General features: G+C 45.1%; 1 protein-coding gene across 7 annotated transcripts in view; it reads left to right on the top strand.

Annotated features, from left to right (window-relative positions):
• The window catches only part of PTPN3 (protein tyrosine phosphatase non-receptor type 3), a 119620-nt gene that overhangs the window by 87481 nt on the left and 12883 nt on the right, over nt 1-19256 (top strand). For all 7 annotated transcript variants that reach the window (XM_036903331.2, XM_036903330.2, XM_036903328.2 and 4 more), the window contains 6 exons: nt 1212-1388; nt 8078-8264; nt 8425-8502; nt 9621-9677; nt 10716-10872; nt 13281-13441. In XM_036903331.2, coding sequence (XP_036759226.2) covers nt 1212-1388; nt 8078-8264; nt 8425-8502; nt 9621-9677; nt 10716-10872; nt 13281-13441 — 817 coding nt within the window. The remainder of the gene's footprint in view (nt 1-1211; nt 1389-8077; nt 8265-8424; nt 8503-9620; nt 9678-10715; nt 10873-13280; nt 13442-19256) is intronic.

The following is a 19256-nucleotide window of genomic DNA, read 5'->3' as shown; positions in this document are numbered from 1 at the left end:
TGCTAAGACTAAGGGACATTCTAAAAGTAGACACAGAAAGGAACTGTGCGGGGCTGCTGGGTAAGGCCCCTCCACTAGGCCCAAATGCTCTGGGCAGGGATGATGATGGTATTTAGTGTTAGAAATCATAGCATGACTAAGTAGATTTGCTTCTTGGGTCCCAAGATTTAGACATCTCATCTTAAAGTGGTAAATTTAGGCTATAAAGTAGTCCCTTAATTTGTCTGAACATCCCTTAAGCAGCAGCAGCAGAGGACAGCACCCAGCAGAACAGTGGGGTTCGATATTGCCGCACCCGTGGCCTGGACTCTTAATGCTATTTATAGGTCCTCTCCTGAGGTGTCACAAGCCTTTCTACTCCACTTTGGATGTAGTTGTTACTGTTTATCTGGGGCCAGGGAGACTGCACATGGTGGAGGCCCCGACAGTCCCAAGGAGAAATGGCTAACAGAAGGAGAAGGTGGAAAAAACGGAAGGGAAGCAGGATTCAGAAAGCCTGGCATCCTGGGATCCCAGCCACAGGAGTGGATGCCCAGGTGCTGCGTCAGGCATCCTGAGAACATCTCCTCGTTTGATGCATTCTCAGGAGCAGGTAGGTGCAGCTGAGGCCCAGAGAGGTGGTTCTACTTGCCTAAGGCCACAAAGCTACCACTGCTCTTAGGGGAACAGGGTGGTGCTGCTCTGCCTCTCTCATACCACAAGAGGGATGTATTTTTAAAAGCAAACGTTTCTTGGATCAAGTGAAATTCACATGAAGGGATGTAGTTGAAATAAGCATGAGTTTTGCCAAAAACTGTATTTTGGCTTCTAAACCCTTTATACTGTTCAAATGAATCGGAAAAAAACTGATCAGCTGTCAATATGGCCTGTTATTTATCCCTTGAGAGCTTGAGTCCTGTTTGAAGACTAACTCACCCTAAATCAGCACTCATCACTTCCCACAGGGCATAAACCAATCTCATCTGCTGACTTATAAAGCTGATGCCACTGTTCTGGAGGACTGCACTACTGGGCTGAGGGTACGGGGGGCCCCACGAGGCCTTTGGTGGATTCGGGTACAGGAATGGGTTACTGGCTCTTAATTTCCAACAGCATTAGCTCAGGCATTCTTAGAAGAGTCAGGGCACAAAGTTATATCTCTGGTACCTGATACAATTTTTAAGTGGAATTTGCTTTCAGTATTTCGCATTCAGCCTTTTTCCCTCCCCCAGGCGAAGTCCTCGGCTCCGGCATGAGATCCGAAAGCCACGGCATTCTTCTGCAGATAACCTAGCCAACGAGATGACATACATCACTGAAACCGAAGATGTGTTCTACACATACAAGGGCTCCCTGTCCCCAAAAGACAGCGATTCCGAGGTTTCTCAGAACCGAAGCCCACAGAGAGAGTAAGAAACTTGGCTTATTCTCATTCTGTGTATCTGCTTGTTTTGGCTATTGAGGAATTTGCTCAGTCCATTTAAGAGGCATCAAGGGCTGAGCCTGTAGCCAGCTCCCTAGAGTGCTCCCTGCCAGAACATAAATCAGACCCCTCCTTCCAGCACAGGAAGACAAGCTGTGTGTTCAGGGTCTAGAGATTTCACTTATTTTTTGTCTGCAACAAAGACCTACTTTCCATATAGGTTAGCTCTGTTGAATACTCTCCTCTCCAGTTCATGAGCAAAGCCCATTTTAAATCACTTCATATTCCAGAGGTGTAGCCATGTTAACTGCAGTAGTATATCTCTAGATTGTCCAAGTTTTACCACTGCAGGATTCCAGATCACTGGGAATAGACTTATTTCTGCCTTTCCACAGAAAGCCGCCTCAGATCTACAGTATGTCCTCAGGGTTATTGTTTTCTTTTCATTTTTAATGAATAGTATGAAAAATATGCAAGGAACATCTCTGATTTTCTTTGTTACAAATTTTCATCAGTTTGCTTTAAATTCTTTTATGGCCCCACTTCCCTTTTTTTAATGTAAAAATCTCCGTTTGCATCTCAAGGCCAGGAAAAAATCTCTCTCCCCAAATACTGGCTTGAGTCCTTTTATTATTCAATAAGATATATCTAATTCACTAGTTCCCTTTTTGGCTTGATTACCAGGGAGCTCAGAGCTCATGTTATACTCAACTGTATTGGCTTCCATTAACTCAGGTTCCTGATACAGTCCCTGTCCTTCCTTCCTTGCCTTATTAATAGGTCTTATTTTTTTCTCTCATTTTAATGAGACCACAGTTTTGCTGTATCTATGCATTTTAGAGTAAGCTACCTCAAATCATTTTTTAATGCAGACAAGACAGATCATAAATAAATGACATCTTAAGCTAAAGTATAATAGGAATGAATCAACTATTAAGAAGTCAGCCACAGTCACTGGGTATCCATTCCGTTAAGTTCCATACTATGCCCAAAATATAGAAATATGCCTCCCCTAATAGTAAAGGATTAGCAAAAAGTCACTTGAGTTAATCTGTAAATTTTTACCACTCTGTGCTACTTGCATTAAATCATTAAGTACATCCTGATTGTACTCTAGCCATCACTGGTGAATTGCAAATCTCACTTGCCACTTCTGTGTGAGGTTGCTACCTTTCTGCTGTCCCTGACCTTAGCAACCATGGTTTCCAGCTTATCTATGTTATTAACACCTCTGGTTAAATAATCCTCTGGTCATTATTTCCTTGTGACCTGGGCTTGGATGTTGCTTTTGTTGAAATGATTGCTATGTCTTGCTCCAACTTGCAGCCCTGGTGAGGCTACGGTGGTGGAAAGGTGTGAGTTCCTTTGTATGACACTGTTGTTTTGTAAATCTAGCTACATAAGGCAGGAGTGCAGGCATGCATGACTTGAGCCAGTTTGAGTCTGTCATTTTGGTGAAAGAGTAAAGAGGGTTTAGGGAATTGACCGAGGGCTCTGGGAAGCCTGGTCACACACTCCATGTCATATCCTCCAACTATGGTTTGTATCCCATCATGGAACTGTGCAGCATCTAGACCTTCACTGTCTAGTACAGTAGCCACACATGTGGCTATTCAGACTTACATTACTTAAAATAAAATTTAAATTCCGTCCCCCAACCCTCAAGTGCTCAAGAACCACATGTAGGCAATGGACTCAAGCTCTCAAGGGATAAATAACAGGCCATACTGACAGCTGATCAGTTTTTTTCCAATTCATTTAAACAGTATAAAGGGTTTAGAAGCCAAAGTACAGGCTAAGATCTGAACAGTACAGATACGATACATTTGCGCTGTTACAGAAAATGCTACTAATGGCACTTACCTGGGCCAGGTGGAGATTAATTGTGTCCAGTGGTCTCTGCACCTTTTAAAGGGCTATGTTAAGTGTTGAGTCTGCACATATGCTGCTCATTAAAGGAAATCAAGGAGAATTAGACAAGTCTCTGCCTTCAGGGGCCTCCAGGCCAGTTGGGCAAATAGCACGTTATCAGCCTTCATCTTTGCACTATTGGCTTCTAGCACTTTGGTAAAAGGAGAAGAGTGTGTTACCAAAGCCTGACAGATGTCCTACGTGAGATTTTCCCCCTGTGGTGCGCCATGGGATTGGAGAGCATCTAGACCTTCACAGCGCAACACAGGAGCCACTAGCGACCTCTGGCTATTAAATTTAAAGTCCATTAAAATTAATTTTAAGATTCACTTCCTCAAGCTCTGTAGAAGTAATGTCTGGCCCTGCTCACCCCTACACGTTGTACATCAGTTCTTTCGGGAACTCCTCCGTGAGACCTCATGAGATGTGTCATCTTGAGGCACTGTTTATTTTGCAGCTAAATGTTAAAACTAGCAAATAATGGTGATTCAAGGCAGCCTTCCTTGTCATGGCCATGCCAGGTGTGCCGACAATAGGCATCTCACAGAGTCAGCCTAGCAGCTGTGCTTTGCAACTGGGGGAACAGTTGAAAAATCACAGTTAGGTAGAGGCCCCCTTCCTGCTGGCAGGAAGCCACCTTCTGCTGGGTGTTTAGAGGCAACTGGCCTTTCTGAGAGTCGGCGGCCCTCACTGCTCAAAGCAAGAAGAAAAGGTTGCTCTATACTTGGTGAAAAAAACCCACGGTGGTTACTTCAGCGACTATTTGCAAAATGTTTAAGAAATGTTTGACATGTTTTATACAGTCAACTTGTGTTAAGAGGCAAAAAGAAGGAGTCTGTCAGAGAAATCAGATGAATAATATCACAGATGGCGAGGAGGGTTTCTTTAGAAGAATTAAGCATGATGTTCTGTACCATTTAAACAAGAGGAAAGAGGGGAAGGAAGAAAAGAGTGGTTCGACTTTGGCTCTAAACCCAAAGTGGCGCGGCTCGGGCTCTCTGAACATGATCTTAGCAAATGAGTCACCCTCCAGTTTGTTCCATATTTATAGCAGCACAGCAAAGTTTGTGATTATGGTTATGAATCCTTGGCAGTTTGCTTTGTGCCTAAGTAGGCTGTACTCTTTTGTTACTCCCAAGGTTCTCTCAGCCGTCCTGTGTTCCCTTCCTTGCTCAGAGCGAAGGCCAAAATCTGCAGAGAAGAAAGTTTCCTTCATGGCCAAAAAGCAAAACACCCCCCCACCCCACCCACCACCACCACAGTCCTCCAGAAACTTAGGAGGGGAAGTTCCCCAATGGAAAAAATGACTTTGCAAAGCAGAAACTGGAGGAAAACAAATATTAGGGCAGATAAGGGGGGTATCTGAAGAACTTTGTTGTTTTATCCCAGCTATTTTAACAGGTCCCCAGAGTGCGTGGGGCTTCATGTCATTGTCATGCCTTTGCTATTTGCTTGCCTCTTTCTTTAGAGCCTGGCTCGTTGCACGGGGCACCTGCCACTTTTTATTTCAAAGCTGTGCACATGACAACGTGAATGCACTTAAAGCTTCTGCACTGTACACTTAGAAATGGTTAAGGTGGTGAATTTATATTATGCATATTTTACCACTATTTGTAAGAGTTTTGAGACAGCTTCTGTGCATTGGAAGGGACCTTGGGAATCCCCTTTGCCAGCCAGCCAGCAGTGTAGGAGCTCCCTCGGCCCTGCTACCCAGGCACTTCATTCACCCCACATCTTAGAGCACCTGGCTGTGTGTTAAGTGTGTTAGGAGAGGAACAGAAACAAGACTAGGGTCTTTCCTGACCTCCAGAAGCTCATAGAGAAATGCAACACAAATCGGCCCCTGTTCTGTCCCATGGCCACAGCATATGCCCCCTGCAGTCACCCAGTTAGGACTTTGAAAGCCTCAGTGGGAGCATAACCCATTCCATGTCAAAGTTCACGGGAGTGGGGGAGGGGTGTTGGGGGCAGAGGTCTTTATACTTTTCTGTTGTTTAGGAAGGGGTGGTATACAAAGCGTCACGTGGGAGTCTGTCTTTCATGGGCAGCCCTGCCATTTTAATTCCTTTAACATTGCCTCTCTTCAGGGAAATGAATTATCTCACGGTTGTTGTTTTGAAATCTATTACAGTTACAGTTCTGAAGCATCTGTTTCCTGAGGACAAATACCCGTCAGTCAGTCTGTCTCTGCCTCTTCTCTTTGTCCGCAGGCAGCTGGAGTGCTCAGCCCCTCTGTCCCCTTCAGGTTGCCCTGCCTCACCCCACCTCAGGGACACACCTTTTGCCCCTCCTCCCCACTCCCTAATATGCAGCCAGCGCTGTCCCCTGCTTCCCTCATCCCGCCCCTTTCCTCCCTTCTTCACGGGCAGCCCCCCCGGAACCCTGGCTGCCCTCATCTCTCCCACCTCCCCACCAGGCTTTCCCACAGGAGCCCCTCGTGTTCTGTCCCGGGAGGGGGGAAGCCCCCTGGTTTGGCATCCTCACTCCAGGCATCCCTGTGCGGCATCCGGCTGCCACCTTGTGCTTCTCCACACTTGGTGTCCTCCTCACTGTCTGTCTGTCCACCCTCCACGCTGAGCAGGACAGGACATTACTGCAGCCTACAGGGAACGTCTGTACACAGTTGATCAACCAAAACAATACCATCCTATGTTTAATCAATTACTATCTAAAGGTAACCTCTCCATCCCTACTTAGAAAATAGGATTGGACACATAATGACTTTGACTATATTACTTTTAGCACTGTGGGCTGTTTTAGATAGACCATTACATTTTATACTGAAAAATACTTTAAAAGCTTCTGTGACATAATCCACACCACCAAAATTTTAAAAATAAATACAATGGATATAAAATATTAGAATTGTACTGACATTCGTCCGTTCTCTTTGGCTTTGTCACCTCGCTCTTCTGGTTTTTTGTTCACATGCCCTTCACCCTTTCCATCACTATCACCCTGTGGAGTCTTCCAGACTTTGAGGTGTGTATGCTATTTGCAACTTCATATTAAAGGCTCAGCTCCCTCCCTAGAGCTGGAAATAGCATTTCCTAAAATCCTTTGGCTTGATTTTTATCTCACAACTGCCAAGCAGTTGTCCTTTCTGCTACTAGGGGGTGTTCTTGCAAACATTAAAACAGCAAAGTTGCCCTACTCTAGGGGGATCTTTTTTAGCTTTAAGTTAATTAAAGTCATACTCGTTTTTAATCGGAAAACTTACCACTAGTCTACAGCTTCAGTTCCAAAATATCCTGTCTCTGAAATGCCTTCCTATCAATAACACCCTTCCAAATTAGCAACTTGAAAACCAAAAGGCCAAATTCTTCCCTTGCATATATAATTTACAAATTGGTCTGTCACTGAATTCTTCACATACAAATAAATTGAGATTTTTGAACCATTCTGTGTGAAAATATGCAGACTTTATATTTAAAGTGAGCTAATTTGAACTTACTGGGGAACAGAGAAGCCCTAATTTAATGAAAAATCTATGGATAAGGGCTTGAAATAAAGGTTTAGTAAGAGGTGGCAGCAGCTATCGTTTATCTGTTTATGTTTCACTGAATCTTCATCCACTCACCTCTCCCATCACTTACCCTCAAATGAAGTTAGAATGTGGCAGATAGAACATGAGGAAAACCTCATATTATATAGGCTTTTCAAAGCATCTTTTGCTGGTGTAGGGCTCTGGGGAGGGTCTAGAGTGGGTGTATGAGGTACAGAGAAGTTAAGTGTCCTCTGTGCTGACAGCTGAGATGGTTAATCCCTGTGACCCTGTGAGGTCAGAGATGGGGTATCTCAGAGCCAACTGGGCATGGCCTGCAGAGAGAAGAGATGCTCTGGGACCCATGTCCATCAGACTTGTGTCTTTTAAGTGAGGGGAAAGCTGTGTGATGTTGCACAGATAGCTCAGCCTCTCTGGACGACAGTTTCTTCATCTGTGAAATGGAAATTGGACCAGACAACCACAGAAGCCTGCTCAGTTCCAATAGTCTAATAGTATTTCTCTTTGACACTGCTGTCCAGTAGATTGCTATAATGATGGAAATGTTCTGTAACTGTGCTGTCCAGTACAGGAGCCACTAGCTACGTGTGACTGTTGACCATTTTTGAAATGTGAGTGGTACAACCAAGAAACTCTCTAATCTTTATTTAAATTTAAGTAGCCACATGTGACCAGTGGTTACAGTATTGGAGAGACAGCTCTAGGATAACAGAAGGACCTGTATTAGAGAAAAGGCAATTAATGGATGTCACAGGCAAATAATGCAAACTAGGACTAATAGAAATTGTCTTGGATATGCAACTTTAGTTCCATTTCCCTGGGGTAACCAAGAGTCCTGTTAAAGTGGAGCTATCAGCAGGAATGAGAAGGAAGAAGCTTTTGTGAGGGATGGACACATGCATCTAAGTGAGCCTCAATAATTAAACCACCAGAGTAGCTGGGAACATTTCCCGTAAACCCTGCTGCTGCTGCTGCTGCTGCTGCTGGGAAGTGAACTGAGTTTTAAGCAGCTCCTGGATCCACCTTCCCCTCCTGCCCCTTTTCTCCAAAACTAAAAGTGACGATATTTCAGCCAGATGGGGGCAAGGGCACCCAGTGGACTGTGGGTTGTGCCAGAGCCCTGGGGTTGACCTTTGGAGCTCTTCTGCGGTTCCAGGGATTCGTGACCCGGGGATGCCAGACTGCAGCAGTCAATAATGCTTGCTATGATAAAATGTTCATCCAGTTATTAAGATATCTCCTCCTTCCCCATGATGAAGGAGTATATCCGAGAACAATCCAGCACAAAGCTGCCTGACCCAGAAGTCATCCAGTTCTGTGTCTCCATCTTCAAATGCTCCAGGCTCCTGCTCACCAGATGGTGCTGATCCGCAGTTCTTAGAGGACTTCCACAGGGTGACCAAAGGGGGCTCCACTGAGGACTCCAGCCAGTACTACTGTGACAAGGTGCGTCAGGGCCTGGGGCGCTCCGGTGGCTGGTGTGACCCACCCAGGCTTCCCCACTCAGAGGCGCCTGTGGACAATTAAGTAATTATGACTAGAAGAAAATATCACCAACTGCTGGAAAGGGAAATAACATAGTTGACCATTTTCCAATGTTTTCCAGAATGATAATGGTGACAGCTACTTAGTCTTGATCCGTATCACACCAGATGAAGATGGAAAATTTGGATTTAATCTTAAGGTATATTGTGTTTGTTTATAGGGAAGCTTTACACTCTGAAGCAATCTTCAGATGACTTTTCGATTTCCATTAGAAATCTGCTGTATACCTAAGGCTACATAAGAAAATTAGCTCAGCCCTCAGAATTGGGAGGTTTTTTAATTTGGCCATAGAGCTACCTTGTACCGAGTGCCTGCTCTGCGCTTGGTGTTTGCTGCACACTTTTTTCTGTCACCTAAGTGAGTTCTTATCATTGGTGAAGTTGGTATTTTTTAAGCCCATTTTATAGATGCTTACTAAGGTTCAGAGAGTTGAAGGCACGCTGTTGGCAAGCAGACCTACACCTGAAGATAATTTATTAAGAGCTTCCCTCAGCACTGCTAAAGCTGGCGAGGGAGACCAGCAGTCAAGTCACAGGGCCATCTGCACGGTCCTTGTTCCTCTGCCTGCCTCTAGGCAGCCTCTGCAAACGAGGGCCCACAGGCCAAATCCCATCTGTAAATCAGGTTTTATTGGATCACAGCCATAGCCGTTCACTTACCAAGGGTTTCTGGCTACTTTGGCACTGTGGTGGAAGAGCTGGGCGCTTGCAGCAGAGCCCTCTGTCCCATAAAGCCTAAAATATTTTGTTCTGTGGCACGTTAGAGAAAAAGTTTCTTACCACTGCTCTAGAGCAAAGTGAGGGCAGGTGGTCCTTGCTGCCCACGCCCGGCCGCCCTCATGCTCCCCTGGCCAGCAGCCCAGCTGCGGGCCTGCTCTCTCAGCGCAGGAGCCCGCATGGCATGTGCCTTTTTCCAGGGTTTCTCTCTCCTCCACTGATAGCTCCCTTTCCAGCAGCACTTAAAGGCTGTGTTTCTGGAGTCCTCCTGGGGATGTTTGCATTTTTAAAAAGGGGCTTGCTCCTCTGAGTGCATCTTTAGTTTATGGAATGTGGGGGTGGCAGTGGGCGGTGAGCAGTCTTCTGGTTAGACCACTAGAATCAGAGGGTCAGGAACCTTGTAATTTTGAAAAGGGGGCCAACTCCTAGGATGGGAAGAGGTTAAAGTGAAATTTGAGCCCTCCCTCATGTCAAGGAGATCTGCATGTCTTTGTTGCTATGAACTGCTCAAGTGTTTTTTTTTTGTTTAACATGTTTACAGGGGGGAGTGGATCAAAAGATGCCTCTTGTAGTATCAAGGATAAACCCAGAGTCACCTGTAAGTAAACATGTTCCATTATTTCCCATGTTTGTTTTACCCCAAATCAGATTTCCATTTCAGTGTCCTGTTTCTTTTTCACCAGCAGCAAAGAGTCTGTGTAAATGCACACATATAGATGGCAGGAAAAAACGGAGTCCTTGTTTTCCAGCACCTTGCAGCTCAGTGTGGTGCCCAAAGCTGCTGTCCCAGCATTGCCTGGGAACCCATTAGAAATGCAGAGTCTCGGGCCCCACCCCAGACCTCCTGAACCAGAGTGCATCTTTAACCAAGGCCCCAGGTGGTCGGTATGCACGTTAAAGCTCAGAGGTACTGCTCAGGAGAAAGCCGCCGAAGCAGAGAGTTCGCTCTGCTGCTCACTCTGGGCACACGGAGCCCGTGCCGCCTTCCCCCCTTCCACCACCCGCCCTCCCTCAGCCTTCTGTCTAGGCCTCCTCAGGAGATGATTTGCTTTTCTAAGGCAGTGAGCACCAGATAGTCTCTCTGCCTCCTAAGAAGGTACCAGCTTGGTACCTTTTTAAGTAGTCCTTAAGCTCACAGCTGACTTTTTCTTACGGATTTTGGCCTTTGAATGAAGAAGGCTTCCGTGCCTGCACTATCCAGGGGTCAGCTTCTCTCCGTAATGGTTTCTGCCTTTGGTGTTATGCTTACAAAAGCTTTTTCCATTGCAGATAGATATTCACCTTTAATTGACAAATCAGATTCTAACAGCACATCTAGAAAACAGAAGATCACAAATGCCGTGGTCATTACATCACAGTAACATGTCAAGTTTTGCCATAGAGAAATGGCTTCAGTAATTTTCTTATCCTTATTCTAAAATGTTTCATTACTTACATTCTAAGCAACACTTCTTTAAAATCTCACGACCAACTTCCATGTCAACATAGCAGTGGATGTAAAAATAATGGCAACAATGCCTGAGGGAGCAAAGGAGACCGGGATCACGGTCTCAAGGGTCTACGCTGCAAGCTTCAGCATTCTCCCCTGCGGCTGTGTTATGGTAACCGAAGAAACTTGCTTTTCCTCTCCACACAGGCGGACACCTGCATTCCTAAGCTGAATGAAGGGGATCAAATTGTGTTAATCAACGGCCGCGACATCTCAGAACACACGCACGACCAAGTGGTGATGTTCATCAAAGCCAGCCGGGAGTCGCACACGCGGGAGCTGGCCCTGGTGATCCGGAGGAAAGGTAACAGCGCCCTCGGGGGAGGGGCCCCAGTGCACGCCGCCTTAGCAGAGCGGGCCCATCGTCAGGCCCTTCTTCCAGCCCGCTCTGTGGTTTTGAAAGTGTTGAGCTTATAGGCAGCATTTAAAAATCAAGAATTTTCGCATGGCAATCAGGATGCCTGACTTCTCACTTGAAAATTGTGAAGATTGCCCGCATGGGCCTGGCCTCTTGTGACTAGTGCTCTGAAGGTAGGCGGCACGCACCCACCCCCTTGACAGACGGGAGTCCCCGATTCCCCCCAGGCCCAGCTTGGTCCACATCACATTTCTCTCTCAGTTGCCTGCAGACATTTGCATTTCCAGTCCCTTCTCAAAGGATCGGGTTCTGTTGAACTCAGGAAGGCAGAGTGGAGCAGGATCCTGGCTGCAGGGAGATTCACATCTGCCTCCTGCTGGGTAGAGGGACCCTAGCAAGTTTCTTAGTCTGTGTTTTGGTTGCTTCTAACATGAAATGAGGTTAACGATAGTCACTACCTCCTGGGGTTCTTGTGAAGATTAAATGATGCTTCTACCAGAAAAGCTCCTAGAATGCTGCCTGATACTGACACGTGTTAGAAGCATGGCCTCTCCCGACTCCACCACTACTGCTGCTATTGCTGTAAAACAATATGCTGAGTCCTTGAATCCTACCCAGCTTTGAAATGCTGGAGGTACATGACGTATGTGACTCGAAGCCCTAGCCGTGCATCTCTGCTCTGGCCTCCCAGGTGTAGACACAGCCCGAGCCTTCACCACCTGCCTTCTCTCTGTTCCCACTAAAACCGTGAGTCCAGCTAGTGCCAGCTTCATCCTGCCTCCTCCACGAGACCTAAGGGAGCTCTCCAGATCCCTACCTGCCCCTTCCCAGTGAAGTGCCTCACAGTGTGCTTTACACAGTTATCCTCTTCCAGTCTCATGATGCTCTGATAAGGTAAGTATTAGTACCCACACCGAGGAAATGAGAAACAAGTCACAGGGAGGTTAAGTCAGCTGCCCTGCTGCCTTCAGCTGGTAAGGCTGCGTGGTGAGAGGGAGTGAAAGGATCCAGTGATTTGGAAGCAGGCCTGTCCGTCACACGAAGTGCCTGTGGCACGCTGGCTGTCCTGGGCCAGCGGGAGGGCGCTCTGGCCTGGCTGGGAAGAAGGGGTCCCCTACCAGCCCGTGACAAGGGGCTGGCGCCCGCTTGAGATTAAAAAAATGGATGCCACTGGTTTTCTGTAGCTGTAATGATAGTGCATTCACTTTTAAAATAAACATTTAAGTAGACTTGAGCAGACTGAACGTTGAATAAACAGTAGCATAAGGAATAGCAGATGCGACAGTAACCAGGACTAGCACAAGAGCCTAGCTGCCGCAGGCAGGGAGAAAAATGTGGGTTTTAGGGTCAGACAGGTGTGCGCTGAATTCCTGTGTCCTGCCCTGGCAGGCTGGAGTTCGTTTGGGAACTTGGGACAAGTTCTTTGCCCTGAGACTCAGTTTCCCCATCTGTAAAATGGGGATAATGATAGCCTGCTCAGCATGGTGAGGATTCAGTTCAACTATGTGGAAAAATGCAAAAGTTACTACTTTCTTCTCCTTTCCTACTGTCTTGAAGACATTAGGAAGCCATTGAAGGCTTTTGAGTAAGGGAAGACTTCCTTTTGGGTTGGAAAGAGAAAATTCAAAGATGATCCCCAAATTCCCAGTTTGGGAGATTGGAGAAGGAAGTGATGGTAGGCAGAAAAAAGTATGTAAGGCTGGGGAAGTTCCTTGCAGAGCAGGGAAGCGGGGGGGGGGCGTTGGGGGAGGTCTTAGGTCTGTTTTCTCCCATATGAGTTGGGTATGAATGGAGAATTTGTACTGAAGAGGTAGGGTTGAAGTTCAGAGGAGATGTGAGGCCCAGAGATGTTTCCTGGGGAGCCTCGCACCTACAAATGGCCTTGAATTAAAAACTGACTGAGCTCCTGGGACAATGGTGTCATGGAGAGAGTGCCAGACCTCACACCAGGGTCTGGGGAAAGTGCCTGTTTTAAGGGAACAAATGAAAAAGATCTGAAAATGGAAGTTGGGGGAAGGTGATTGGAAGAAGAGTAACCAGGTCAGAGGGCACCAGGGAGAAGGTATGTTTTCTTTAAAAACATTCCTTCCCTTACCTTTGGCAAAAGCCTCTGAGTACTAAACACCATCATTTAAAACGAACCAGAAAGATTAGTATGTCATTTTGTATAATTAGTACCTATTGAATCATTCAAAAGAAGTGGTGTCTTTGGTGAAAATGATTACCATGTGCTTAATCATTTAATAAGCTGCTTTAAACCATCTGCATTCAGGTGCCATTAATGTAATTTTTTGGAGGAAACTGATCAGAACATTGCTGCACAAGCCAGATGCACTCTTTCTTGTCCACTACAGTTGTCCACTCATTTGCTGAGATCAAATCTGAGGACGAACTGAACCAGCTTTTCCCAGAGGCCATTTTCCCCATGTGTCCAGAGGGAGGGGACACTCTGGAGGGATCCATGCGACAGCTAAAGAAGGGCCTCGAAAGCGGGACGGTGCTGATCCAGTTTGAGGTAAGCGGCCCCACGGACTCTCAGCCTGGGCTCCAGTGCCTCAGTGGGCTGCTCAGTTGCTGCTTAATTAGCTGAGTCAGTGGGCGGCCTGTGCTCACCGTGGGAACATGGGGAGTTCAGAGCATCAGGCGGCAGAACAGGCCTAGAAAGCAGGGGGTGGGGCCCACAGCCGTCACTGAACTCTGCCTCAGCCTCTTTATTCAAGTAACGTTTGGTAGTTATGGAGAAACGTGTCAGATCAAGGAGGAGGGACCATGAGCACATTTAGCTGCCAACACAGAGCTTGGAACACTCAGCAGAAGGTAGCGGAGAGGTGGCTTGGGCGAGCACCTGAGGGATGATGAAGGAACCCAGTCCTGACGCCGCCAGGCACGCTGTGTGCTTTGGGGCCATTAGTACCACGCCACAAGGGCCTAGCGGTGGCCTTCCCAAGTCACCAGGACTGTGTGAACATGAGTAGAAACCAAAGTCAGACCCCATCTTTCTCCCCCTGGAGGGACCTTTGATTGTAGGGCTGAGGCTGTTGGCAGAGGCACATGCAAAAACTTTACAAAATAAAATAGGACCAAAGGCAACTTAGTTTTTTAAGTCAGTTTCATGATCTCTAACAGAATGAAAATAGAATGTTTATCTTCCAAATTTTATAAAGGTAGAAGAAAGTACAGTAGTTCATGCAATAAAAGGTAAACAGAAGAGCACGACAAAGCATAAACTAGGCTGTAAAAGAAAACAGATCACAATTAATGACAACAGACACAGTCTGAAGTCATAAATGAGGAATGAGAGTCTCAGATGGGATTCAGAAGCAGAAATCAGCAATGCATTGTCGATTAGAAAGCCGGATAAAAGGGAAAAGTCACAGAAGCACAGCTAGGAAGCTTATCAAATGTATGTGACTGCATATTGCTTTAGGAAAGCATGAGTAATATGAATATCGACCTCAAACAAATGCAAAGCAAAGAGTCCTGAGTGAGAGGTTTATTGTATAATGCTATAAAGAACAGAATGTAAATAAAATACATTATCAGAGCAATGCATGTTGAACAGTAGTAGAAAGTAAAGACCCACAAGTGAAAGGTAAAGATAATTGGCCCCACCCACAAAAAGCAACAGGGAATTTAAAACTTAACCAACAGCCTTGACGTAATATAGATAAAAAAAATAGTATCTCCTCACCTTGTGAAATGAAATCAGGATTTGAGGGTAGGAATAATATAATTACTTAGGTAGACCTGATAGACATTTACTGAATATCTACAAAGAGATACAGCCCTTTTTTCCCAGTGGCCTGCAGGAGGTTACATAGGCTTAAGATTTTAAAAGAAGAAAGTGTAGAGGTTATGTCCTCTGGCCTTGCATTGCAAAAAAAGTTCAAAATTAAAATACACATTGTAAACACTAAAACTTAGTATTTTTGAACATTCCCCAAAATAATGGAAACAAAGAGAACTTAAAAGCCAGTTATAGAATATATCTCTTTTTTTTATTATTGGTATTAGAAGGGGCATGGAAAGGGGGAAGGCACTGTGGAACCTTCGGTCTGATTCTGGCATATATGGGGGGAGGAGGTATCATGTCCCAGAAACAGCTGAAGACCAGGCTTGGGCAAGATTCCACTGCAGAGGTGTGCTCAGTGGGAACCGGGGTGAGACACGGTAGTAATAGTGTGCATGGGATGAACTGTGAAAGGAGAGGGTATTCCAGGAAGGTACGGCCTGAACGCAGACTGCTCACAGGGTGGCCCGTGCTCGTAGGGAAACAGGCGTTCCTGAGTGCGCAGCAGGGCAGGCGCCCTGGGGGAAGCGTCTCCGGGTGGTGGAGCGCAAGCCGGCTCTCTTTGATCGGATTGTCCACAAGGAGGCGCTGTGGGCTCTCAGTTGGGAAAACAGCCGCGCCTGGTCTTACACAGTCCTCCAGAAAGTCCCGTCCTCTCAGGTGGCTCCTCTTCTGTGCTGGATCCCACAGATTTTCCGTGAACAATGTTCACTGAACTTCAAAGTTTAAAAGAAGTTTAAAAATGCTTTAGAGATAATGGGGATTGTGGGGGGGACTTGGTGAAGGGGGGAGCCTAGTAAACATAATGTTCTGCATGTAATTGTAGATTAATGATAACAAAATAAGTAGATAGATAGATAGATAAAAAGAATGCTATTCAGCATGAAAAAAAATGCTTTAGAGAGAGGTATCCGCCTATCACCTGTGTTTTTGAGTAGTGTTTCTCAAAGGGTGGCACACTGTGCACAAGGATGGATATCACCTGAGGAGCCTTTTAAGCTGGGCCTGGCCCACAGCTCCTGAACCAGCCACCCTGGGATGCTCACGCTGCTCTAGAGGATGAGAGGGGGAAGATCTTCCCAGAACCGTTGTCCCAGTGATGCCCATCCTAAGACTTCTCTTTAGAGCTTATGGTTGAACTATTACCTAAGAAATGAAGAACATTGAAGTTTTAGGGTTAAATTTTACACACTTTCTAGAAAAGTAGGAAACGCTCCTTTTAAATAACATATTTTGCAGAATTTCAAAATGCAGAGCAGAGAACAGCAGAGCTACCCTGGCGGGGTGCATGGAGCCCTGCCTCTTCCATTTTCCCACACCGCCCCCCAGGGAGTCCCAAGCAGTGGAACATCATTTAACAACCACTGCTGCAGATGGGGAAGGATGTCTTATACAGCTGCTGGGGGAGGGGAACGCTAAAGCCAGCTTGAGCAGGAAACCTTTAATGAGCACTTACTGTGTGCCAAGGGCTTCATGTGTATCCCTGCCCAGAACTGTCACAGCAGCCTTCTATAAAGGGAAGGATCAGAGTCTGGGAGAGCTTATCTCACAGTAAATGGCACAGCGTCTTGGAACCCAGGCAGGCCAAATCAAGAGCTTGTTCTCGTAACAGCCTCCGGAAACAAAATGCTGTTTACGTGTCAGAGTTGTTATTAGCCTAGTACAACATCAGGGCTAGGAAAGATTTGACAAGCTATCTACCTTACATCCTGGCTCTACTTCTCACCTCCTTTGTGACCTCAGGCACATCCCTTAACCTCAGGACCTCTACTTCCCCATCTATAAATTGGGTATCTCATGGGTTGGTCATAAGGTTAGATGAGATAAATACTTAATGCATCATCTGGCACATAGTAAAAGCTCGGTACAAAGTAACGACATTATTATTTATAAATAGAAGCTCCAGGAATCTGAAGAACATGCTCCACCTCCACACAGGAAGTGGTCCTGTCACACTGGGTTTGGAACCCAGGGCTGTCTGACTCCAGTCTTGGCTGTTCTGGTTCTCCACCTGCTCCTCCAGTGCCATCGGCAGGTGGGCAGCTTGGCTGATGGGGGCTGTGCTCTGGACGAGAACAGGAATAGGGGGCTGGGTCCTAGCAGGTGCCGTGGCACCCACTCCACAAACACAGGGCCTGCCCTGGGGCAGCTGGGCCATGGATGGAATCCCTCCCACAATGGCAAAGCTTGTTGTGAAGCATTTTTTTCATTAATGGAATTCCCCTGTGCCTCCTGTGGCTTTTAGTAAACAATTTACAAATGTGTTCCAGAAAACATTTGGTCCCAGCTGTAATGAAATCATGCTTAATAATAATTAGCATTTCAGTAGCACTTCGAAATCTACCAAGTATTTCACATATGTTACCTCAGTTGACTCTCACAACAGTTCTGTGGAATAGATACGGCCTGAATTATTAGGATCACCCTTAATAGATGGAGAAAATGAAGCACAGAGGCTAAGGGACGTGCCCGGTGTCACACAGCTGGTCAGAGATAGTGTAGGGTTAGAGTCCATGTTAGAAGCCCAGTCTGTGGTCAGAACTCATCATTGCTGGCTGCAGCCCAGTTCACCTGACCTCCAGTACACGAGCCTTTTCCTCCAGGGGCTACACTGTGTGAGCTAGTCACGGTTCGAGTGCTCAGACTCAAACTGCCTGAACACTCAGTTCAGCCAAGGTAGGGCATTCCTCTGTCTCCCATGGAAAAGAGAAGATTTGGACAGCTCCAAGTCCATTACTGCCTCTCTTCCTTTGAGGAACTCATTGATTCAGCCCCAGGTTCATTCCTTCCTGAGAGTACCTAAGGCTCATCCACGCTTTCCCTGGGTTGAGATTTCTATTTAAGCAAGGGAAGGATATGCATTTCAGTATAGACGTCCCCGGTATTTTACAAATAATACTTTGGAGCGTATCCTTCCATACTTGTGCCAGTATTCCTGCAAATATATTTTACATACACACATCTATACATAAGTGCACACCTGCATATTATACTCACATTATGTGTATGTGTGCTGCTGTGTATAGAAATGGGATCAGAGCTATATATATAATTCTGTGACTTGCATTTTTCATTTAAATAAATGGATATCTTTTCACATCTGTACTTTTAGTTGAATTCTTTTTATTACTTGCACATAATATTATTGTATGACTCTACCATAATTTAAGCCAACCCTCCCAGTTGGGGAATATTCAGGCCGTTTCCAATTTTCTACTAATAAAAAAATATTTTGCTGCAGATAAATTTATTTAATATGTATCTTTATGCATTTCTGTCAGATAAGACCCAGAGTGTGCACATTTGAAGACTTCTAAACACTACTATAATACTGTACATTACTAACCTATTAACAGACCTTCACTGAGACACTTATACTTGGTGTTATTTTTTATACATAGTGTAATTAAAGCCTTGGGCTAGATCTATGCTTTTCTGCCAGACCATCTCAAGTTGATTACTTTTACTTTTTGTTGTTTGGAAAAAAATCTTTTTACCTTCAGATTAGCTTTAACTGATTATATTCACTTAATTGTATTCCACCTTTATGCAGTTAGTCAGAACCAAATTGTCATTTAGGCAAATCTGACTTAGATTCTCCTCCTTCCAGAATAAATCATGAATTTATTTCTAGAATGAGCTCAGAGTGTCCATTAAAGCTCACGGATATTTAAGAAGTTGTTCAGTGACTCCTTGATTGTTATGAACTGAAATTGTAAAGATCAGTAGCTGAGCTAGGGGAGAGATTGGAAATTCTAAATGTTTCATAAATGTGTGAGACTTGACACAATTATCATTACCAAAAATCGCTATGCTAATTCTCTTGGTGATTTCTGTGCAATTTGCTTAATAAACAAAAGAACTGAGAAGAGGAAAACAGATCAACAGAGGCCAGTTTACAAACAAGGAATAAAATTAGCAAAAATATAGGGGGAAAAATAATGCTCAGCCTCCCTGTTCAAATTACAAACACATTTTAGTTGATGATGTTGGCCGCAGTTTGGTGAATTAACATTCTCATACACCCCCGTGGGGCAACCTGGTTATAGGTACCAAAGTTCTTACAAATACACTTGGATGCAGTAATTCTGTTCCTGGGTAATTTATTTCTTTTTTAAATTGAAAACAGCCTAATCAAAAGGAGTATAAAAGTTAAAAAATAGGTTATGGAAAACTAGATTACTGAGACTGTAAAAATCATGTAGAGAATATTGAGAATGTTTAATGACAGGGAACTAGACAGTATGTAATAAGTAGGGGGAATGAAAAACAGCCTTTAAAATTATTGGTAGTATTTTCCAGAAAACTTCTTGTGAGATGTAAGATCCTCCAAGGCCCATAGCTTGTGAAATGCTTAGCTAATCAGAATTAAATAACTCATGCATCACAGAACTTGTCTCCTTGGAGATTCATAGAACATAAGGTGGCTTGTGGTATTTCCCAAATTTCTTTGACCTTGAGATGTTTTGTCAAAACACTTGGGTTCCACAGGACATAGTATGGGAAGTGCTAGTGTATATATAGTTCAGCCTCCTTTTTT

Source organism: Manis pentadactyla, chromosome 3, assembly GCF_030020395.1.
Source record: "Manis pentadactyla isolate mManPen7 chromosome 3, mManPen7.hap1, whole genome shotgun sequence".
In the NCBI taxonomy this organism is placed as follows: Eukaryota; Metazoa; Chordata; class Mammalia; order Pholidota; family Manidae; genus Manis; species Manis pentadactyla.
The sequence above is the reverse complement of the archived record's forward strand: the minus strand, read 5'-3'. Positions and strand labels throughout refer to the sequence as shown.